This window comes from Pezoporus flaviventris, unplaced genomic scaffold, assembly GCF_033815535.1.
Source record: "Pezoporus flaviventris isolate CSIRO_AGI_PZ_B2104156 unplaced genomic scaffold, CSIRO_AGI_Pfla_v1 ptg000002l, whole genome shotgun sequence".
Lineage (NCBI taxonomy): Eukaryota > Metazoa > Chordata > Aves > Psittaciformes > Psittacidae > Pezoporus > Pezoporus flaviventris.
The window spans coordinates 14,963,446-14,988,973 of NW_026892550.1; the positions used below are offsets into that span (position 1 = coordinate 14,963,446).

General features: G+C 37.2%; 1 protein-coding gene across 6 annotated transcripts in view; it reads right to left on the minus strand.

The window, feature by feature from the left end:
- KCNIP4 (potassium voltage-gated channel interacting protein 4) overlaps positions 1 to 25,528 on the minus strand; it is a 438,015-nt gene that overhangs the window by 314,970 nt on the left and 97,517 nt on the right. The window contains exon 1 of one of the 6 annotated variants that reach the window (XM_061470184.1): positions 18,936 to 19,310. The exons of 4 other annotated variants lie outside the window; for them this stretch is intronic. In XM_061470184.1, coding sequence (XP_061326168.1) covers positions 18,936 to 19,023 — 88 coding nt within the window. In that variant the 5' untranslated portion in view covers positions 19,024 to 19,310. Of the gene's footprint in view, positions 1 to 18,935; positions 19,311 to 25,528 lie in introns of those variants that run through there. One more of the 6 variants, XM_061470242.1, reaches the window with a different exon arrangement.

A 25,528-nucleotide genomic window follows, 5' to 3' on the forward strand; every position in this document is an offset into this window, starting at 1 on the left:
ATACCCATGTGTATGCGTATTTTGGTCTTAACATGCTGTGAAAGCAAAAAAACTGTCATGACAATCCTGCTAGCACAACAGTTATAAACCACATATCTCCAGACACAAAAGCTTGAGCTGGCCACAAACTGTGAATCTGCCATGAACATGCTGCAAGCTGATCACCCTACCTTCTCAAGCATTAAAAAGCAAAGTTGCCTACAGAACAATTGTATGTAAAAATACAAAGCTGTTTCTAGTTTTCTTATGCCAAGTAGCAGCCATCCATGTAAGGAAGAGAAAAGCATAAAAGGCCAGAATATACAGTCTCTATTGCATTGCTATACCTACTGTTTGTAAGTTTGAAACAGATAGTTGAATTCAAGAGGAGAAAGACTTTAAATAACTCACTCCAGAAGAAATAGCTGGACAATATAAACACATACATACTGCCCAATATGTATACCCTATTATTTAACTTCTTTAAGGATTAAAAATTAAGATAGTTAAATAGCTTTACTGTACCATTTACTAATAGGTCCAAGAAAACAGGAAGCTGAGCTGCTGCTCTCTGACATTACTCTGTTTCACCAGCTAAAAGAGTAAAACTAGAGTCCTTGAAAAGGAAGAAACAAATTTTTTTGTTGCTGTTGCTGTTTAAAGGAAAGCTTCATTACAAAAATATCCTACAACACAAGCTACAGCTACACAGAAACAGTCTAAACACAGATAAACTAGGCCTGACTGGATTACAGCAATTTCTGTAAAACACTTTACAAGGCTTTGCATTTCTATTACTTTAATAGCAGCTGGTTTGTGTTTTTTTTTTTTTATCCTATAAGGATATCTTTGAGTCGTACTGACAGGTTTATCTTCATGATATATGGTTCCCTGCCCTATTTGCTTAATACAAATGAGACTATAGAGGAAAATTGAAATGAGCGAAAACAGTATTAACCCACATTACTGAGCCATTCCTTCATTGTATATATGGTATATATTTTAAAATAAAGGCTCTGCAGAGAAAACGTAGGCATGTAAGTAGCAAACTTCATTTTCCATTAAAGATTAATTAAGAGAAAATCAGATGAGGCTGAAAACTAAAGACTATTTATGTAACTGCAGCTAGAAAGAATGAACCGTCTTCTCTATGTCCCTCATCAAAGCAACCATCAGTAGTGATTAGGGGAAGGAAAACTGCAAGTAACAGTTTTCTTTCAAGAAGCTTCTTTCCACAGCACCAGAGGAACACAGGTTTTTAATCCAGCTGAACTGAGCACTGAGATCAACTAATAGCTGCAGGCATCTCCGCGGAGGCTGTATCTCTCTGAACCTGCTCTTATCTACAGCCTCCAGCAGAACTTACCCAGGCTCCTGGCTGGCAACCAAAGCCAAGCACCTGTGCCCTAAGATCCCTTCCAGAAAGTTACTTCATAGAGTCACATCCATCATAACTGTACCCTCTGCTAAAGGGAAAAAAAGAAACAGCAGTTTATGGAGAATGCCCTAGAGTATTCAAAGATCATGAATACTACAAAAGATGTAGATGTTGAGCAATTCTTGACTTTAAAACCAGAATTCACTTTTAAATGGAATGGAATTCCTAAAAGGAATCAGGACAAGGAGATAAAGTAATCTTTTACCCTTTACTGACCAGAGATCAGCCCTAAGAAAGCTGGCTATTACTTGCGATTCCTCCTAGCATTGACTGAGGTTTTCCTGTTCACAGGAAACTGTTACAGTTTTACTGGCAGTAACTGTTTACCTACCTCATCTAGGATGCATTATGATGCTATATATATGAAGTTTAAATGGTATATCTATTAATACACAATATTTAATATGGGAAGGATACAGACAGAAAATTTTTGCTTATGAAAATGCAAGATAATATTTCACGCCACTATAATGAACACAAGTTATCTTATCTGTTAATTAACAGTACGTACAACACCCACTGAGCAATCAGAACCTGGACAGAAACCTGGAAACACAGTAGTGGAAGGCTTCTGTCAAAACAAAACCACCTGAGATGGTTTTTACATTCTCAAAGATCAGTTTTCAAAAGAAAAAAAACAACCCAAACAACAACAAAAAAACAACAACAACAACACACCAAACAAACCATGCACAAGTTTGGCCATCCTTCAGCCCATCAGTCTAAAGCCCTTCTTACTATTCTGATCTAGCCTGCAGAATAAGCATTCAATCAAAGGGTTACAATTTGCTTCATGAATTTACTAGCGCTTAGCTCTTGCTTCCCCATTTAAAACAGCAAGCCTTCCCATGTACTTTATGACTTCATTCTTGAATGGCACTTTTCTTCAGATAAGATCCACTCATAAAACTTCGGGGTAGGAACAAAATTTTCTGTTTTCCTTTATCTCAATAAATCCTTGTTCTCCTGCATGTTCCTTCAGTGCAGTGTAATGAAAATTCATAGAACATCTGTTCATTTATAACCAAAATATTTTCTACCTTGGAATTTTCTTTCTGCTTAAAAGATTTTACACAAGCCCATTATATTTAGAGATTCTCCCAGGGATTATACTCAATCATCCACTTCCTTGTGCTTTTTGCTATCAGATGTTACTAGCCTTATTGTTTCCCATGCTTCTGAAAATCTGTTGTCCTTTTTTGTCTCTCTAATACAACTCATAGATTCTTCTTTCATAGTTCCCTGACATTTTTCAGGTCAACATGAAGAGCCATCTGTTCTCCTTGGCAGGTAATTCCTATTCTTTCACTTTAAAAGGAATACTTAATACATACAAGCCTTGAGCTTCGGAAGCCTCTTCATATTTTTACTTCAAACTTTTTTATGATGTCCCATTCATTATCTTCATCAGAGTTATAAGTTACAAGAAGTCATAAGGTAAAACCTGTATTAGTCTTGTATTTGCAAGTTGTGGTTGGAATAATTTATGATGCATTTTGTAACATATGTTCAAACTGAAAACTATTTTCAAGGACACTCAGAAGTCTATTTCTCAAAAAAAAGTTGCTTGTTTGTGTTTTAATTTTCTTAAAATATAGAAGAAATGGTATTATCTGGTTAGCATACAAATGCTTCCAGACACTTTCCTGCAAACCTTGATCTCTCTTTCTCTAGATCTCAAGTGAGACATAAAGAAATGTGACTGGAAAGATTTTATAGAAAAAGACCCACCACACAACCAACATGGACATAAACAGGTAAGTTCATTGTAAGAAAAAAAAAATCATCATAACTATTGTAAGGTTCTTAAAGACAGACACCATAATATACCTAACCAAGTAATTCAACATTCTTGAGGAAATAGTGAGAATGATAGTCAGAGTTCTAAATAAAATAATACAGGAGAATTGTACTTTTTTCCATACTAAAAATGAAGTTACACTTGAACTGAGTACCACCAGCTGTCTCCAGCTACGCTTGTTTCTACACAACAGCATTTCAATGGCTCAGACAGAACACAATTCCTGTGCCAATCCATTCAAAACTACACGACAGCATAAAGCACAGGCTTTACAGCAGCAAGGGTCAAAGTTTGAGTTATTTTTAAACTGTACTGTACAACCAGAACCAATATAGTCACATCTAGATGCAATTAAGTTCCCTTGCAGAGCTGTTGATTAATACATATATTAATTCAGAAGGCTAAGCATACAAATGGAATAGGTCCAAATTGAATAAGGTAAGAAAAATTTAGGGGGCAAAAAGTATATAAGTGAAACAGAATTCTGAAAAAGCAACAGTAACCTCAAAGAGAAAGGATGTGATAATTCAAATTATTCATATAAAGACACATTGCTAGGATTGTGGGGACAGATATACATGACCACAACAGCTACTAAGTTATTTGAATGCCCCAAGTGGTGTCCTCATTGCCCATAACATCCTCTGTGTACTTCATGGAGTCTGGAGAACACCTTGACAAATTAAGGTGTCTGATTTCTAGAAAATGTAAATTTGGGTTAAAGTGAGTAGCATCAGAACTACTCAAAGTTCTAATTTAGCAGATATTGCAAAATACTGTAAAAGAATTGAGACTTATACTGGATGTTCCCAGGGATCTGTCTCATCCAGGAAGCTCTGTTTAAATGCAAGGCAATTAGCAATTTTGTAGTTTATTGTGGACCTCTCATTTGGATTGTTTGTTCATTTGGATTTCAAATTCATTAAAAGAATTCCATGTAAAATTTAATACCTTAGTTATAAGATGTTAGCTAAATACTGTAACAATTAATTAAACAACACCACTATTAGGCAGCAATAACCATGAACAAGTCCCACAAACTTCAGCACTTTTTTGTGGATTTACACTACTCTGACTTATTACAGAAAACTGCTTGGAAATATTTTATTCCCAGTTTCAATTTTTTTTTCCTTTAAATCCCACAATCTTACATGATTGTCAAACTTTTCTTGCCAAGACACATATTTATTTTATGTGACAATCATTGCCTTGATATGATGTGATTCTGCATAGGGTTAGCTAGTTTTGCAAGAAAAGTATTTATTTTTTCCTAATAAAATTATTGCATTAATACTGGGGATCTCGCAACACAAGGTTCCTAACAGTCCTCAAGAGAGCAAAACCATTTTTTTCGTGTTGCTGAACTGAGCTACAGACAATTTCTTAACACAGGCAGGAATAACTCTTGTATTTTATCACATTCAGAAGACAACCAGACACCTTCCCTGAGATGCTTTTAAATGTAACAAGGCTTCTTAATTCCTAGGAGCCTGTAGAAACACCAAGTCTATGAAGTCAGAAGTGCACTTTGGTTTCTAGAACATAGGGTAGGCAGCATTTACACTCTGAAGATTTCCAACAGGTGATGTAAAAAAAACCTCCTGTTTCAGATGGCAACAGGAATGAGACTTTGTATTCTATTTTACTTAATTTAAACCTTCAGAGTTGTTTCCCGTCCTTCCCAGTATACTTTTGTATTTTTCTTCTACCTTCACACTTTTCATGTAGATTTCCTTCCATGAAAGGACAGCCATTGCCAAAGCACTTTTATCGACCTCTCTGCTTTGAAAGCTGCTAGTAGCTCTAATGCATTCTCTATCTTGCTTTTTATCAACAGAGAAGCAAGTTCCTTTACCCAAAACTCAGAGGAGTAATTGGACTCAATTAAATACTGGCAAAAAGCCCAAGTCTATTGAAAGCATTCACAAAAAGATCAGTTGTTTACATCAGGCTTTTCAGAAAGGTAAATGAGGATGGCTTGTAAATTAAGGGATAGAAAAAAGCAGGCCAACCAATCTCTGAGAAATTTGACATAACCACCTGCAAGCATCTTCTGCAGGGCTTCTGCTCACCCAGTGCAAATTGCTCAAAAGGCGGAATGGAAGCAGCGACTGTAAGTCTGCTTGACCCAGAGTGATTTCCAAATAGTATTTAGTATCAAAAAGAATTAATAAAGCAAACAAAACTAATTCACATAAGTGAAAGAATGAAGCGCAACTCGCACAGAGACAGGGAAAAGAGCTACACATGATGGGAACAAGGAAGCATGCTGACAACAGCTGATCCCAAAACTAGGCAGCTTCTACAGTTTCAAGTTAGCTCAGCATGGCAAGGCAGCAAGATTTTATCAAAAAATCTGTAAGAACCAAACAAGAACATAAACAACCTACCAAATTGTCTATCTGGGCCTTTTCTGAATTCACAGAGTTAATTTCATAAACTTGAGGGTTAAATAAATTCCAATGACAGAATGATTGTGATTTAAGAGAAAATAAAGACTAGCAGGAGACTGCAAATAAACTTTTCTCAAGGAAAAAGGGCTCACAGTCAAGCTGTCGGAATGAAAATGCTCTTTGCACTGAATACAGAAATACAGAAACAGAAATGCATGCTTACCATTAAGTCAAAAAACCTGTAAACCAAAACTCAACAGCAATAGAAAAAGAAAGTAATAAAATCAGCAATTTTAGCAACCCTTTACAAGAAAGTGCCATAATCTGACATAGCTAATGCTTCATACACACCATCTTTAATCACTTATATCCAAATTACTTTGTTTAGAAAGATCATTCTGAAAGATTCTAGCAAAAGGGGCACTGCATGATCATCATTTCACCCCAGAGTACTAAACAGTACTTCCTGGGACATGAACCTGAAAGCAAACAAGATACTTAACATAAGTGGTCAGAGTTGGACAAAGTCCATAGGAGCAAGAGGAAATTTAAAAGGAGTCAGGAGATTAAGCTCATGGGTAGCAGCCACCAGCAAAGGAATATGTGAATTTAATATATGACTATTAGCAAACTGGAAAGATACAAAAGTGCTTTATTACAAAGCAAAGTAAACCTTTTACTCAGCAAAGGAACTGCTTGCATTACAGGGGCAAGAGAACAAAAGGGTAAGAAATGTGAGGAGCTTTTCAGGTAACACAGAGCTCTCAAACACACAGAGAGCTGCTGAAGTTAAACCACCCAGAAGTAAAGGGCAGAAGGGTGATGGACTGAGTCCTCATTTCTATTTAAATGTCAAAAACCCTCAACCAAACAAAACAGAAACCAGTGTCTTTAAGACAAGATGGTTTTGGGGGTCAAAGCAGATTAATATCTTTCTATGATACTCAATACCTTAGCAAAGTCATTCAAGTCCATTCTGAAAACAGGCTGCTTTGATATGCTATGAAACTTTTCTTGCACAAACACCCACACACACATACACACCCTCCTGGCCCCACCAAATTCATAGTTAAGTTCTGTTTCTTAACTGAGTAGTAATCAGAGGCTGGAGGTCTACTGCAGGGAAATAAGATTTTGAGCCTATAGACAGCACTACACAGGACCTACAGAAATGAAATACATACTTGAGATATTTATTACTTGTTAGCTATGTCAAGAAAATAAAGAGCCAGCTACAAAAAGAAAACAAGTTACACCATTTTCTAGCACTGAGGCACATTTTTCTATAACAAAGAAGCTGAGCCTCTGGGATTACATCACAGGAGGTATCACACAGAAAAGTGATCACCAGCTTTGACAGCTTACATGCCCTGTGTATAAGTAATTGACATCCATTTGGGGGCTTACTGGTTGGTTTTTGGAATTATTTCTCTTACTCTCAAATGTCTAATTAGCAAGCAAAAAGTAAGAGCAACCTGTCATCTTCATTTCACTCAATGGCTTGAAGCAGGGAAAAAATAAAAAAGGAAACAAACCCCAACATGACAAAACCCAAGGCCATAACCATATGTTCCTAAGAATGCCAAGAAACGGAATATATGGCCTTTGTGGGTTTTGTACTGTGTATCTATAGCAAGGGAAACAATCAAAAGGACTTCTTGAGTTAGGGCCCATGTACCTCAGCTTTTTCCCCCTATATCATTGCGGCAAAGCACCTTTGCCTTCTGGAATCTGTGTATCTGCAGTATGACAATAACTGCAATATGAAAGACATTTGTGACCAAGTCAAAACCAAAGGGGCATTTACAAGCAGTAGTGCGAGAGATAAGACAGCAGCACTGTAAAATTAAAAAAAAAAAAAAACAACGAAAACCCCTAAAAACAATAAAACCCAAACCCAACAAAAACCCCAAACACCTCCCCCTAAAAAAAAAAAAAACAAACAAACAAACAAATAAACCCCAATCACACACGAGTTTACCCTTACTTCTAGAGCTGATTAGCTGAAATCTTAAAGGAAGAGCTGACTTTTTCACACTCTTATTTCCCTTGCAATATATTTTTTAAATTATGATGCAGTATAATGGTATTGTTCAAAATACAATTTAAAAAGAAAAATATAAACACCAGTAAAAATTACCTTCTAGAAACAATGACCTAAATGTAAGTTAAACAGAAAACAAACCCACAAGAAACCCAAGCCCTTACCTTAAGAACACTTTTCCCTCCTCTCCATAGTACGTAGTACAGAAACAAATTAAATTATATAAACATCCATCTGGGATTCAAGATGTTTGATTGCATTTTCACAACATACTGAAAGTTAGTAGTCTATTTTAGCAGCTGGTACAGTGCTATGCTTGGAAATTTATCATAGTTTGCCATGTAATTTAAGCACTCAGTTTCCAACAGCTACTGCTCTCAGCCTGGGAAGGCAGCGAGGAGAAAAACAACTGCCACAAATTACACACGATGAATTTTTAGTATCCTCAATATGTTGTTTTTTTTTTTTTTTGTCACTAGGAGACAGTCACTGTGCAACAGACTGCCTGAGAGAAGGTTAACAAACTGGGCAGTAAAAATAAGAGTCTGTGTAGAAGGTGACCTTCTGAGAAGAGGTATTCCAGCCTCTGGCTAGGATGAGGAAAGGCTATAACTGCTACAGAGTTGTATTAAAAGCAGCTTATCATTCACTTCTGAGAGAGAGTTGTCCTGGCAACTTTGCTTTTTATTGAGTCATCTGCTACCACACTTATGCATTTGTATGCCTTTGACATATTTCCTTGATTGGACTTTTCAGGAATCCAGTGCTGGGATGCTAAGTCTTTAATCCTACATCATAAGACAGATACCAAGCTACTTAATTTTACCAGAATGACTTCTGCTCCAGGACTGCAAAGGATTAAAAGCACGGGAGGCAGTTTTATGAATGTTTTCTTGGACTTCAGCAGAATTTAGGCACCAGAGTCCCAGTGTACTTACCCATGGGCTGAAATAGCTTGTCCTTGTCTGGGAATTGGTGATGGAACAAAAATATCAAAAGACAGTTTTGCATTCTAGCTACTCAACTGTGCATTGTTTTAGAATAACAGATCTTTATGTCAGTAGCATCTGTGGAAGAATCTCTCCAGGACATTATTGTGTCTCCCAAAGCATTGGACAAAGTGATTCATGCTTTTCTCATGTTTAGAAGAAACATGCAGCAGTTTACAGGAATATGCTCTGTCTTGATAATGTGTTTTAATACCTTGTTATTCCAGTAGAAAGCTTAAATTCATTTAAAAAAATGAATGCCACACACCAGACTGGATGTAAGAACACTTATTTCTTGAGGCAGGTCTCTTGGCACCAATTTCCTTCAGGATGTGTATGACCTCTCGATTTGGATTCAATACTTTAAGGAGACAGCCAATCTTTAAAGTCTTTTCACCCTCCTCTCTCTTAGCTGCAACTCTTGACAAGGTGACAGAAAAACAGAATGAGAAGAAAAAAAAAAAGACAAAGGCAGGAAATGGAGAAGTAGTAACTGGTCAGACATCACAGCTGAGGAAGGTTATGGAGGAGTCCTTTGGGGTCAATGCTGAAGCTCCTATTGTTCAACATAATGCATAAGCAAAATCTGTTCATGACATTCAGTGAAAGGTTAGTGCAAAAACTGCAAAAGTACCACATGGAACTGGGTGACACGGGGATGGTGATGAAAGACACCAGGCAGACGAAACAACATAGCCAACTTGACATGAGACATGTAGGAAAACCAACTTGCTCTCACACCACAGAGGGCCAAACCAAGACAGACTTCAGTGACCAAAAAATGAAAACACATTCTCATAATTCATATTCTAAGAAAATATTAGCTTAGTGGCACTTAAAAAAAAAAGGGCAAACAAACCACTTAGAATTATTATAAAAGTATTACAGAATCAAAGAGCAAACATACAGAACTGTTAAAACATGGTGTTTGTACATTTTTAAGTACTACAAGATGTCCTGGGTTCTCTAGGTGAAAAACGAGAAGTAGGAAACAGCAAAAACCAAAGCACTCAACTATATGTAAATAGGTGCCTGCACAACCTGAAGAAACCACTGTGAACTTCAAGAAAAATATTTTTAAATCTTAGTATATAGTATCAGTTCTGTCAGTTCAAACATATCCTACTGGAAATGGCCAAAATAAGTGATGCTTAAATGGACAGAGATAATTCAGCTAATACAGAAAATTTAAGCGGAGCACTATTTATCCTCCTAACTGATAGCCTTCATAGCAAATTGACTGTTTATAGTGCCAGGATGAATATTTAGGAGAATTCTATCACTTTTTGAAGGGCAGTTTTCTCCCTGATGAAAATGTACATCTTTTCCTGTATATGACTTCGTTGACAAAAACATTTCAGTAGACTAGTTGTGAAAGAACAGGCCTTATTCCTACACTGTCTCAACAGGATGACATGTCAGTTACTGACACAGTAAAACACTGTGCAGACAACAGGTAAGTAATTTAATAGATCAGTCCAGAGCTTCCTGTAACAATATATACAGCTCAATTAGTTTCTCACAATAGGCTACAGCAGTTATTTAAGGAGCTTCAAGCACTTCATCTGGTAAATCTTCATGGGGGGCAGGAATGCCCTGCTGTTTCCATTCACATCTGTCACTCAGCATTAAAGCTTCAGAGCACTGTGAATGTGGACAGAGGATACATGGCGACACTTGGATTCACCTGTGTGCAGTAAGAGGGAGAGCGCCTGAATTGCAATGAAATTTTCAAAACCAGCAATCTGGGTAACAGATGAACCAAACTAAAGAGGAGAGGTGACTGTCAGCCACCATCAGCATTTCAGTCCCCTCAACCAGAATTTTAGTTACTGCTGTAACTCTGTAAACACAAAACCATGAACAGCCCATTTTTTTTCTGGCATAAATATCTCTTTGTATTATAGAAAAATCATGAGTTTGATAAGTTTGCCTTGAGTCTTACAGCTTCAGAGCACTGAAAGTTAAGACATGGCACAATGCTGTTTCTTAACTCTTGGTCTAAACTCTTCACTGGTACGGATTTGCCAATGGCTTATACCCAGGATAAATCTAGTACACAATAACATGTACCACTGTATCAGATGTATCAGTGTCTGTGAATATATGCACATTTTTATATGCTAGTGTCCCTTGTACTCTTCTTTCCCCTCCATCTTCCCTCCTCACCCTCACTCTCCTGGGCATGTGCAACTATTTTACTTCAGGTAGAGGGGTTTTTTTTCAGTCTTATCTTCTATTTTCCTTTCTCTTTGGCATTGATTTGCATCTAATCTTCTTTGGTTGGTTTCATTTTTTTAAAGTTATTTCGTTGATTGAAGAAATTAAAAATCTTCTTATCCTCACTAAAAAAGCCCTGCTGCCTTTTCAGGGATCCAGAGGAGCTGTGCACACAGGCTACTCAGAAAAGTTTAACATTAATTAGTCAGTATGGTGGAACGGTCAAAATTAATTCAGTCTCTGTTGAGACCCTCTCATTCAGAATTAAAATAGACTTTGTTTGGTTTAAATTCCTTGAGAAATGAATTATGCTAAATTGAAATAAGGTCACTTTAGCTCTTATTCTTCTGAAATGTAGCAGTTTTACTTAATTTGAATTAAATCTGCACATGAAGACAATTCCTTAGATTTCTCTTATGTTCCAATTAATTTCCTGGCCTGGCAATGGAAGAAGTTTACAAAAGTTCGGCTTCAGTACAGCAGTTCAAGAGCACCTTATCACTGGTGTTTAATATTTGTTTGTCTGGAAACAAACATGATATTTTGGGGTAACTCACTAAATGTATATAATCATTAGACTCATATTTACAGTAATTAATTTCAGATGCATTTTCTACAGAAAGTCCTACAGATTTTATAGTCATGTATTCCAGAGACATCACTGCTAGTAAAGTACTGACTGTACCTGACACAGATGACTGAATATAAGCACATTTAAAACTTGCAACTGAAAATGAAGAAAGGTTATTTAAAGGGGTGAAATGGGGGGGCAGGGGGGTGTGTTAAAAATGAGTGCATTTATACATTTTGAATATGAATATTAACAAATGTAAAAAACATAACTTTTCCATAATCCAGGATAATCTAAATAATTAACATAGCAGCTACTATATGTACTCTATTAAAAACTAATTTGAATTTTTTGCTCAAAGCTGGATGTATCTAAGTGCATGTACCAGTACCACATTTGACCAGCAACTGCTCTCTCAAGTGCTGCAAAACCAGAGCCTGAGGCTCCATATCCGAAGAGAAAATCTGCCCTGGGATTTTTAAGAAATTCTCCAGCTAATGAAATGAAAGGTAGGCATTGCTCTGAAGAATCTACAGACAAACTTTTGAGGAGTAAAAAGTCCTGTTTTCAGAGTTGACTAAGGAATATATCATCCACCGACCTTTACAAACATTGCCATAAATCACATACGTATGATCAACTAACACATTTTTCCTGAAATTAACTGGAGTTTACCATGGCCATACATAGACAGGCCTGCATGTCACAAATGTTAAGTGCTGTTTGATTTTAATCACATGCTTCATAAGAGGGATTTAATAATAAATTTGTCAATCAAAAGCAGACTATCAGAGATGCAAATTATAGTACCTCATTTCAGATTTATTCAAATACCTAAATTAATAAAGTATGGGTACTGATGAAAACAGACTTCTGTGAGTGCGCTTATATTAAAAAAGCGCATGGCACGATTCTAATAATTAGGCTGTAAAATGCTGTCTTAAAAAGAAAAAAAAATGTCAGTTGGCTTTATTTTTTTTTATAACTCCATGCGAACTACCCATTTTAAACATCTCATGGTTGGAGAAAGGGGCTCAGGAGAGATGATTTAGTTGAAAATGCATTTTAGGAAGAGGCAGAAGTTAATACTCCACCAACCCCCCAAAGCTGTGATGATATCCTAACTCCAGAAAAGTTTTATTTCAACATAAAAAACCTAATGATTGCATTGGTTCAGACTGAGGAACCATCTAGCACAATATCCTGTCTTCAGCAGCAGCTATTAGTGTATGCACAGAGAAGGATAAGCATATTGAATACTCTCTCCTAACGCTTTCCCAGACATGGATTGTTTTCATCTCAGGGATTTCTCACATATGCTACAGCTAATCTAGTTAGTGATTCCCAAAAGATTTGTCTTCCAAGTGCTTGCCCGGCTTGTATGTCTGAACTCATGCAGGACTTCTTGCATTTACACTTTAGTAAGGTGTTTCATAGGTTTCAATCCTGACTGGCAGTGGTAAACTCACCACCTATCCATTTACGCATAAAGCTTATTTTTCCCAGCATACACCACTTTACATATTAATCTACATTCAATTTTATCTGCCATTTTACTGTCTTTGAGAATCATTGCACAAAATCTAGCTATGACAGAAGGTTCCCATAAAACAAACTCACTCAACCAAAACCCAGTCTTTGTACTCTAAGGCAATAGTTATTACAGTTTGCATCCAAATTTCTAGTCTTAGTATACTTTATTCCTTACTGCTGCTATACGCCGTTACTCTATACAATGGCTGAAGGAAAAGTATGCATACAGTTAAGAACTGCATTATATCACACAAGGCTAAGATGTCTTAACACTACCATTTCCTAACATTTTGTGTGCATAATTTGGTAACTTTCTAAGAGTTCCTTTAAGAATACTTTTAAACATAATGTCAAGAGCTGTGCCCTACATACAACTGAAATTCGAATATTTTCTTTACAAATTATGTCAGCAGTTTAGACTCTAATGAATGGACAGAATGTAGGGCTTCCAAAGGCAGATCATTAAGGATGGCTATGGGATGCTTCTCAATGTGTCATTTTTAAGAGAAGCTGAACTGTATCTTTCATTATAAGATTCAGATTTGGAATGAGAGAATAAAAACTCAATCTTTTTTAAAAAAATGCTATGCAGCATGGTAGTTTTGTCAGTCTTTTTTCCATTAACATAGCACAAGAAACCTTAAAACTTTAATGCTGACTCTTTTGGAAGGATCTGGAAAAAAAGATTTTTTAAACTAGGTTATATGATAGAGTTAATATGTCAAAAATATGGGACATTTCAGTGACATATTTAAATATTCAGGAGAATATCTTTAAAGATTAGCGTACTGCCTTTATATCTCCTACTTCAGGATATCCTTCTACCCACATGAATTTTTCACCACTGCTTAAGTCTTCTGAATGCATATCTACCATATGCAGGATTATAAAAGTTGAAGCTGAAACACTTCTGCACAACAGTGAGTTTTGCAGATATTGCTTAAGGGAAAAGAGATGTATGCAAATTAGCAGTGGTTCATCATCATACATTTTCTAATTAATTACATTAGTTAAAATAACTGATCTAAAAAAATCACTGGCAGTTCACAGTAGGTCTGTGGCTGCAGCATAAGAGGTATATAGCTAGGACTGGGGTTTGGATGAACAAAAGAAATATTTATAATCCGTTCCAGCTTGAAGCAGAACATAGCATAAACACACTAAATTATGGAATTCTCACTGTTTCCCAGAATTTCTGTTAAACTAACTGCTGCTAAATTCAATACATCTAGTCTTTGCCTCAGAGTATTGTCTTTCTGTATCCACCACACCCTTCAACAAAATGATTTCTCTCTGAGGTAGACTAATACCAAGACTGCACCAGAAAAAGTTGTCAATGCTAATCAGGAAATCAAGAAAGCATAAAATACAATGCAGAACTTCATTTGAAATCTTGATTGGTTTCTTTAAAATTAATGAGGCTTCTTTTCCTAAACCAGACGTGGCAAACATTTTACCCTTGCACATTAGAACTTGTGCAAGAGAACACTGCATCTCTGTAGATGAAAAATATACGAAACCCTACAGGTTCAAACTCCCTCACAGGAAACAGTCAAATGATGCAGACCTTAAAACTGGAATTCTTTTCCATTAAAAAAACAAACCAAACAAAAAAAAAAAAACAACAAAAAAAACCAACAACAGAAAACCACCGACAACCAAACGAAACCAAAAATCAAAAACAAAAAAACTAAGCGGGTTCATGAACAATACTGATTTAGTATCAAAAGTAGTATTTCAGAAACACAGAACAAAAATGATAGTGTTTGGAAACATACAAACCCCTTGTTTTCCCACATTTTGACATTTTAGATTATTCATGACACGTTCAAGCTACAAGCTCCTTTTAAAATAATTTTGTTTTAGATAATACTTGCATAAAAAGGGGACCATCCTGTTCATCTGCTCTCTGTCTCATTATTTAGGATTATTTTGATATTTTAGATTATTTCTTTTAACTTATTCTACTTCTCATTTTATTTTACATGCATTTTCAGTAGCAGTTATTGGAACATTACTAACCTGCATTCAAAAATGGTAATTAATCTTGAAATTAGCAAGTAGTGACCTTGGAAAGTATTCATAATAAAATCCTGTCTCAGACACAGTTAAACTTCAGGCACTGGTTGGCGGGTGAGCTACAACAGTCACAGGAGTACCGTTGTGAGTGCCTGAGTGCCCCTGCTAGTGACCCCCATGCCTTCAGGTCTATGCTTAGATGGCATTTCCTCTTGGCAGTGGGCTAGAAAACTATTTCTGTGCAGAAACAGGCACAATTTAAGACTAAAAATTGCCTTCTGATAACCTGTTTTCCCAAAGTGCCGCCAAAAAGTATATTCCACATTCACAAATAGATCTTTTTTCAACTTAGAACACTCTCAGACCTGTGACGACTCCTACTTTACACCGATGTCATTAATCTCTACACCAAACAAAAACAAACAACAGTCCATAGCTTAATCTACATAAACCTAGAAGAGTAAGGTTACTTCAGTTTGTTAGAGAGAGAATGCAGTTCCACAGGCAGATTTGTTCTTTTCCTTCTTCCTTTTTAAATGTACATGCTAACTCTGGATTTGAATCTGTCCTGGAAACCTAGCCTCCTTTATGACGTTTAATATGAACATGTCTGCAAATGATATACTTGTGAAAATTTACCACTGAAGTCAATGGCAGTTTTGTTTCTATCATCTCTTTAATCCCCATACTTTATCAGTTGTGACAGATATGAAAAATTTCCCAGCCATTGCTCCAAAATTGTCTTGCATGTTCCAAAATATTTTATAATTTCTTGATCTTGTTATTATATAAAAATCTTGTATATTATACAGATTCACACTGCATCCAAAAAAAACGGAAATGTTCAGAATAGCAGCACTAACTTCCTTATGACAATGTTTCAAAGACTGAGCACTTCCAACGCACCTCCAGAGGCAGCAGGCAATAAAGTAGGAATTGGTATGACATTTGAAAAACACTGTCTTCAAGCATTTGATGGAGTCTGTTTCACTTGTGGAAACACATCAACTTGACAGATAGCAGAAACTGTGGAAAATGAAAAACTCCTTTACCACATTTTACTACATTTTGCTGTCAAACATAGCAACTTGCTGTAAAACAAAGGAAGAGATTTAGATGTATTCAGGCAGAGGCTGCCACTTAAAATCCATTGTAAAGGTTTATGCAGTATTTACCTTCAAGCAAGGGGAGAGTTTCATTAATATTACCTACAGCTGAGTTGAACAACTGAACAGAAGTCCATGTTTATGTACTAGCACAGAGACCTATACGAGATAATTATTTGAAATTTTGAGATTCACCACAGAACAGGTCTGTAGTGCTGTAAATGGTTAGGAAACACAAGCAGTAAAACCAGCAGTTACCAATGACTTCTTAGGTGGGGCTACAGCAAGTAAACCCCCTCTTGTTTTCTAATCATTGTAATCACCCCAACCACAGCAGAGCTTGTACCAGTCTATATTAATGTAGATTAAGTATATACTCAACTTGCCTACCCATACAGAAAGGAGAAATGGATTGGATTCAGTGCCTGTGCTTTCAACAATGCATAGTTCCAAATTATTAAGTATAATTTAAACATTAAAGAACACCTAAAAAAAAACAAAACAAAACAAAACAAACAACAACAAACCAACCAACCAAAAACAAAACCAAAAGACAACCAGGAGCCAAATTGTGTCAACAGGGAAGTTAAACTGTGTTCACCATTGTGGTCCTTAGTAAACATTTACATTTTGAAAATAGTTGATCACTTGAGTGAGCAGATTGCCTGCTTGTAAAAAGCTAAATAGGCATACTTTTTATAGTTTGATAGCTATCCTACATTTTTTGAATGCTCCAGATATAAACAGTAATATCTTTAATATACCAATTAAAGTAAAACATTCTAACACTTTCAACTAGGCTTTATCATTCATCTTCATTAATTATCAACTGATTACTAACATAATAAATAATGCATTGGGTTTTGAAGAGGGAACAGTAACTGGTATTGCAACAGTTGAGGTTAGCCTTTCAAATATGATCACAGTTTATCTCTCTTATTTGCTACATCGACACAATGAAGTCTATTAACCTAGTAACAGTCCTAAGATACTGTTGCCTGTAGTAAAAACGATCTGAAAGTTTCCTAGGAAGTGTCTCAGTTCTTCACAGTTCCTAAGCATGCGTGTGGGGTTGTTTGATTATCTCCTTCAGGGAAACATGCTTCACAGAATCAATCACAGAATGGTTTGAGTTAGAAGGGGTCCTTACAAACCATCTAGTCCAACCCCAAGGTTGCAAGGGGTTTCCACCATCCCTGTACTCCACACCCCTGGAGTTTCACAGAATTTGTAAAAATAGGGATTTTAAATCCCAAATTTATCAGCCTTCACTGCACCCCCTGAGCCTCCTCGTGACCCTTCATTTCATACCACTCCATTTGGTTTTTCAAGTAACTTATCATTAAAAATGTGCTTTTCAATTATAAATGAAAAAGATCTTCCTTTAGTAGTAACATAAGAACCACCATCCACAACAATTCCTAAAAATGGTTTGAACTATGAGCTTAGAAAGCTTGCAGTACAAACATCAGTCTGAAAATAACAACGTGAATCATTTGCCAGTTAGGGAAGGAAAAGCTTGAATGACTTTGTAAAAAGGGAGTACTGGTGTTCATTTCTAACACAGCTTTCTTCTTGTATTGTATATTATTTAATTTCCATAGCAACTCACAGGAGTAAGAAGCCAGAATTTTCAGAGAAATCTGAACTGATGCACAAAAGAAACCAGAATAGACTGGGAACAGAACAGGGAAATTCTATGTTACCGGACACTCAAACTTATTAAAAAGCTGCATTAGATTTCCACAAGTTAAAAGCATCCTATGAAGTACTCATTGCCAACCTTGACATCATGATCTTTACAGCACTGTAACCCAAAATTTGATAAACTGCACACATCAATACTTCAAATTATTACTGAAGAGTCAACTTTACTCTCAAATACTTCCACCAGTGCCTAAGCTAGGGGTGGGGGAGAGAGAGGGCATGACACAACACGACAAAACAGTAACAAAAGAAAACATCAGCAGAAACTTTCAGAATACTTGTAGTAAAATGAATTCTCGATAACCATGTCAGTATAACTGGTTATTATCTGCTGGTGCTGCACTTGCACCTCTGCTTGACGATTTATCTGAGGGAAAAAAAGAAATATGAAGTTGAGATGGAAGCACAATTATATTTTATAAGTATAGAATGACATCATGTCACATTTGTCAGCTGTTGGAAAGAGACACAGAAAATGCTGAATTGTGAGAAAAGTGTATTTTCCAAAGTGCTAGGAGGAAAACTACACCTTTCAGTCTAGCTTAGAAACCTTATCTGGTACTGTACAATTTGTCCAAGGTTACAGAAAAAAATACTTAAATTTGACAGCCAAATACGTTTCAAATTCTTTAAGGGAAAAAAGCACAAGTGTTATTTAAACTTTGCAGCAAGACGCTGTAACATTATATTGACAGTTGGCAGGTGATTTACAACCTAAGGTAAACAAAAACAAGCCTCTAAGAAGAAGAATGTAGTCTGCTTGTCAAAGTGAATCAGTTCAAGAAACAGTGGAAATAAAAAGACCAGTCTTTTAGAAGCATCGTGCGCATAGTCAGCATTACCTCCAGCGTACACAGGTACACAGGCGAAAGCACATAAACTCACGCTCCCTTTTGGATTCAGGTATGTAAAGGCTTAGAGAACATTACACTCTCTGAATACTGAAACAAGGTAATGCTACATATTCTGCTGTTATTATGCTCAGCCACAAAATAGTTCACAGATTTCTGTTGTATCATAATTTACAAGCTTAAAGGAATCATAACACAAACCAGTGCCATCATTAGGTTAACCTTAGGTAGTTTTCCTGTTATCACGCTGCAGAGCTCGACTACAAAGAAAAACAAGTCATTACCTGTGTGAAGAGAACCTGTGATTAGCCTGAGAAGGTACTCGGCAAATTTCAGTATTTCGCGCTTACACCGCTTCCTACAGCCACTCATCTTAGGCAGCACGGTATTCCTCTGGGAAGGGCCCGGGGTCTGCCAGCAGATCGGACAGTGTCTGCCAGCAAACTTCTGGGGCAGCTGACCTCCTCACAACTCCTCGCCGACAAGCAAACTCCCTCGATTTACCTCTGCTGCCTGCAGCAGAGATCCCGCGGCGGCGGGCGCCGGGCGCTGCCACACCGCGGCGCAGCACCCGCTCCCCGGTCCCGCGCCAGGCGCTGCCCGCGGCCGGCTCCGCGGCCGCGCAGCCCGACAGAGCGGGAGGGGGAGGCGGGGCTAGGCCGGCTGCCCTCCCTGCGCAGGCACACACCCGGATGCGCGGTATGTCCGCCGTGAATCAGCAGCGGGAGCCGGCCTGGGCTCAGCACCCCACGGCTTCCGAGTTGCGAGGGGAGGGAAAAACCCACCAGAACCCAATCAACAGCAAACCCCCAAGTCGTCAGGAAGTATCGCTGTGCCAACTGCAGCATCCCCGTGCCAGGTACTGCCTCCAGCTGCTCAGGGTCAGAGTAGGGGAGTGCCCTGCCTCCGTCTCACGTCCAGGAATGAAATCTAGTGATTCCCCACCTACTTCACTTTGCTTGTCGGTCAAGGGACCCGTGGCTTGCCGAAGGTCATGGAAACCCCAAGCCACTGCACAACTTTACAGAAGCAGTAAAGTCACCCCAAGTGGTGTCTCTGTGCACGGAGCAGCCCTGCTCTCCAGCCCACTGACCTGGGGCGGGTGGGAAGGCGGCTCTGGCACAGTCAACATCTTGTGCTTAGGATCTCTCCAAGAAAGTCTCTTTAGGAAGCTATATGCATTCACCACTATTCCTTTATAAAGTAATTATTTTCCATCTTGCGTGAGAAGTGTTTCTTATAAGAAAAAACGATCTGCTGAAGGCTTTATCCATGACCAAAGAACCCAAACAATATGCTTTAATTTCCCTTGGAGTACATCCCTGTACTGCATAAACACAGAGAACAATTCCATTGCATTAGATAGCGATGCAGTATGTAATGCCTAATACAGTTAAAAGAAGACAAAAGATCCATTAAGGTAAAGCTTAACAGAAGAAAATCACTGTCTGATCTCATTGACCATAAAACATTTTGGTGAATGCCTTTAAAAAATTACAATAAACACAAATCCACATCCTCAAACTATTCTTTAGATTACACACTGAGTAGAGATAAATACATTACAGACACAATACATCAAAGCATTATCAAAGTTGCACTTAGATGACATAGTTTCTGTGCCTGTTATCTAAATCACAAGCTTGCTGTCTTATGCTTTCAGTGAGGCTACATATTTAATGGAAAGAACCAACATTAAATAGCTCCCAGAAGCCCCTGTTTAGCCCAGTGAAAGGTTTAGCATGGGGAGGAACTGGGCAAATTTCAAGATTTCATGTTTACACCACTTGCTACAGCCACTCACTTTAAGCAGTAATTATTTTCTGTGTTTTTTCAGGAAATCTGCCCAGATTGACAAAAAAAAAAACAACAAAACAAAACCAACCAAAAAAAAAACAACAAAACAAAACACATCAAATTCTGAGTCATTATTGATTGCATTGTGCCTTACACATTTCTAAACCCTACTGGTATCTGAAAAGGAAATTCCTCATGTAGCTGGTATTGGCAGAGAGACTGAAAACAGAAGCTTGTATCTCTTTAGAAGAGGACTGAGGTGGCCAATGCAAATGGTCCTCAGCTACTTCTTAACCCTTTGACATCTTTAATTGCTTCATACAGATTTCACTAGCAGTGAAATTACTTCAAAATAAAGAACCAAAATACGGGTTCTCTAAAGTCTTACATAAGCATATATCACCAACATCATGTTTTGTTGGTGATGTGCCCTCCAAAACACAGCTGCATCAGTTCTGACACTGTTTCCTAAATCATCTACATTTCAAGAGGGCAATAACAGTAACTACTACCTCTGAAAGAGTCGTGAAAGGTTTCAGACCAGATTCGCTAAGAGGCTTTTAGCAAACACTGCATCATTCAGGTAGAACTGGATCTGAACCTAGCTCCCAACAGTTTTTTGCTCAGCAGAAAAATCTGACCAATTTTGGACTAAAATTGCTTACCCCAAATCAGAAGAGCAGATGATGGCAGAGCGGACAGGAAAATTAGACTGGAAAACTAATAAGACCACCATGGTTTTGTTGACAAATAAATTCTTGGGAAGGGATAGTTGGAGAATATTGGTTAGAGGATATTAATTTCTATGTGTTGGCAATATTTTATTTTTTCTTGATGAGACACACTAAAGTTCTCAGTCAGAAACAGTCTCTTTGCCCTGATGTATATAAATACTTTCAATATCTATGAGCTATGTCCACCCCAATAATTAATACTCTATAAACCTAAAGTAACACATCTATAAAGAAAAGAAAAAAAAAAAAAGAAAAAAGAAAAAAAGAAAAGAAGAAGAAAATGGCTATTAACATCACAGGGATCTGGATCTCTGGATAAAGTCCTGAAAGTTCTGACTTTGGAATCAGATACTTAGAAATTGGTGTTTAAAAGCCTTTAAGTACAATGGAGGAAGAGCAAAATGCACACACACACACACACACACACACACAACAAAAGGAGTTTTCAGACATCAGGAAAAATGAACAGAAGGAAAAATTAAACACTGTTTGTAAACTAATGGATTTTCAAAGTTTCACCCAGTCCAGTGCTGACAGACTCCCAAAATAATATAAAACACAAACTTATCTTTTTTTGAAGTATTTGGAAGGCATAAAATGACTAGGGAGAAAACATAATCCTTTTTTTTTTTTTTAAAGACTGTCCGCAACAGCAGTGCAGTTTACATGCAAAATGGAAAAGTTTCTCTGGATGTACAAAGTGTACTATAGAGCTATTAAGACAAAGTGATAAAGATCTCTTCCTTTGAGGCTTTCAAACAAAGCTACTAGAAAATCTTAAAAATATTTGTCACCATGGCAAGAAAAGCAAAGCACAAAACTGTCAGTTTATGAAATTCAGTTCCTTTGTATCCATAGATGAAATTCCACATGACTCAATCAGGGTCTCAGCATCACTGGTCTATGTCCTAAGCACGTATGCTGGCAACTGAAGCACACCTTAAACATATTCAGCTACACTGATGAAGCTTTAGACTCATACTACAAAAAGCAAAACTACACAAATCTTGTAGTTCAGAGATGGTCAGTATTGGCCAGTATGTAATCAGTACTTTTCCTATGTAGGAATACTATTTCACTATAAAGGCATTCAAAACCAAAGCAGAAATCAATTGACAGCAATATGAAAACATGTTTTAAAATATGAAAAAAAAAAAAAACCCTGATTTTTAGACTGCAGAGGTTGCTGGGTCAATCTAGTCTAATCTCCCTTCAAAAAAAATCTCAACCCCAAATGCACTGCCCACCTCAGGACAGGACATTGTGAGGCCTGGCATAAAATCATAACTAACGCTGTATTAGCTGTCATTATAGTTGGGTTTGTTTTTGTTTTTGTTTTAATTTTGAGAGAAAGAGTACTAAATACAGATTGTATTTAATAACAAAATAATGCCAAACCACCTATTAAAATACTCAAGAAGAAAATAAATTTTGCTGTCATCATATTAAGTAACAATGACAAAGACTCAACTTGCAAAAAGCTCAGTATAATGGTTTAAAGGGATGGTGGGGGTGGGGAAAAGCCATCACAAATGTTTGACAAGAAGAAGAAGTCCCTGCAGTAAGGAATAAGGATGACAGTGCATAAAAGATAAATTTGCGAGTCTGGTAACAAAAAACAACCCAACAGCGCAAGCTGAAGTGACACATACAGAACACAAGTTGTCTGGCTTCTTGGAAAAGATTTGTCTTGTATAGCCCTTTGATTTGCGCACATTATTTAAATATCCTTCTGACTTCAAAGAGCAAAACTTCCTCCTGAACTAGCCTGTGCTATTGACTAACAGCAAATTTAAGTCTTGTAACAATAACAAAATCAACTCAATTAATGCTTCAACCTCATCAGGCAGGGTGACTGCAGGAAGTCAACCAGGAGTACTGAAAACCTGTGTACAGAGTTTCCTTGCTGTTGGCTCCAGAGGCTTGCAAGGGTTTTTGTTCTTAATGCAAATACTGAATTTTACAACTGAACATTTTTATCAGAGGATTTCTAACCTCCTTATTTCAAAGGATGGAGATAAATATTTACAACCTAAGCACATGGCAAGAAATAGCAGATGGGTAGAAACAAACAGATGGGTGAACACAAGGTAACAGCAAGATATTTACAATCAGCATAATAAACAGCTGCCACAAGTAGATGACCATCATCAGATCTTTCAGTCACTCCTTCTCTGTTATCAGAAGTAAGGGTCCGCATAAATCACAATCCCTAACGTATTTAATAGCTCTTCCCTGAACTTCTACTTCAACACAACAGTATTGTGTACTGAGGTGTCGAAAGTTGGCCACCATTATACTAAAGTAGATGCAGCAGGATTAGAATTCTTCATCACAGAAGTTGCTGGAAACTGCAGGACTAATTCCAAACTATTCACCATGTTTATGAAAATATCAGCCACCACATCTAGCCACAGCCAGTGAAAAGCATCAAAATTCTCCACACCTCATTTGCCCAAATATAATCTTGGATATTAACACAAACCAGACATGGTTATATGCTAGAATATGAGTTGGGGAAGCAGAGATGCAGATAATGTTTCCTTCCTAACTGATTAGTAGCAACGTGATAACTGAATTTACTTAGTTCAAAATGGTTATTGTTCATTGCTGTCTACCCTGAATTTTTCTATAGAGCCCAGGACAGGCAGTGAGGGGGTTGCCAAGGTCCCTGGTTATGAATACAGACTTGTTGGGGTTTTTTTAATAGCAAATTGATAACTTTCTAGTAGCCCAACCATTACGTACACAAACTGCATGCAATGCTTCTTAATGTGGAAGAAAAAATAATAAGGAATCTTTATGCTGGCCTATGCCACTGAAAATTAACACAGTCTTCCTGCTTTTGTCTAAAGCTTCTAACTTCTCCTGAAATCTTGCTAAGAATAATATCCTCAAAATCAAACAGCTTTATTGCTGTGCTTTAAATAGGACCACAGAGGAATGACTGCTACGTCACGCTGTTCACACACCATCAACAAATGATACATGTGCTCTATTCTAATACCTGTATAAAGTAAATTACTTTCATTGCTGTTTTAGTTCCAGACTCTATAGGTTCAAATTTCATTTTCTGTTGTATTTGTGAAGCTTAATAAAACATGGTGGCTTAGCCCACCAGAACATAAAGCCTTTGACCAGTGTAACAAACCCACTTAAAATATTTATCTCTATTATTTCCAGCTTCCCTGTAACTAGCTGCTCTGTCAGAAGGCCTTTTTTACCTACTCAGTGTCCTTGAAGGTTACCCCAAGGATTCATTTGCACACAACACTCTAAGATGATACTGGCTGCCTCCACCTCCCCTACAGCCCTGACTTGCCTAATTAAATATTCATCACTCCAGAATGTTGCAGTGTCAAACATGAGCAACTTCTTGGCCTGACCTTCCACAGCCAGCCTGCTGTTCATGCTGGGAATAAACAGGACTGGGACTTACCTGCCGAAACATAAAACTGCATTATGCCGTTTTCCTGACACACATTAAGTTCTGTGCAGGCACTGTAATATTCTTGTTGCAAAAGCTAGAGTACCATCTTCTAATGTTGAATATAAATTGAGTACCAGTATGCAAAGCTAACAATAAAACCTGCATGGGCAGAGTTATCAATAATCTTTCTGCAGAACACTAGAATCTTTTCTTCCTTATTATGCAGATCCTGGTTCTTTTGTGTGGTCATATCTTCCAACTTAAACAAAAAACAAAAAACCACAACAAACCAAAACCCAAACAAATAAACCAATGCTGGGTATTCTCAAAAAAATAAAAAGACTGAGGCATACCACTATTAACAAGTATGTGCGTTTTTTTTTGATGGCTTTGGACTCCTTAGTTTCACATAACCCATTTATAAGAAATTTACATTTTACCTCCAAGACAAAAGAATTTATTCATTCCAAACCTCTCATCTGTGGAAGGAATATCTGGAACTATTACAACTCAATTCAGTTGTACTAGATTCTGCTCATATTTACATCTGCATTTAATGGAAGACAAAGCTGAACTGAACAAATCAGAACGAACTAGTTTCCCTGATAAGGAATCCATAACCTTAATAGTCTATAGGTTCTGCAGATCTTTCAACATTTCATATAACTAAAGTATACGCATAGCACATCCATACACAGTAAGAACATTGAAGAGCTTGCATTTTGACCCCAACAGCTACACTAACCTGTTACAGAACAAAAACATATCAGATAGTGCGCAAACATCTTTCATTTATGCATACTAGGCATGCAGTGTTCTTAAGACTATGGACTAGTCATTGCACCAAATCAGCAATGAGAATTCTGTAAACATAATAAATGCATATGTTCAGTTTAGGCCAGTAAGTAAAATTAAT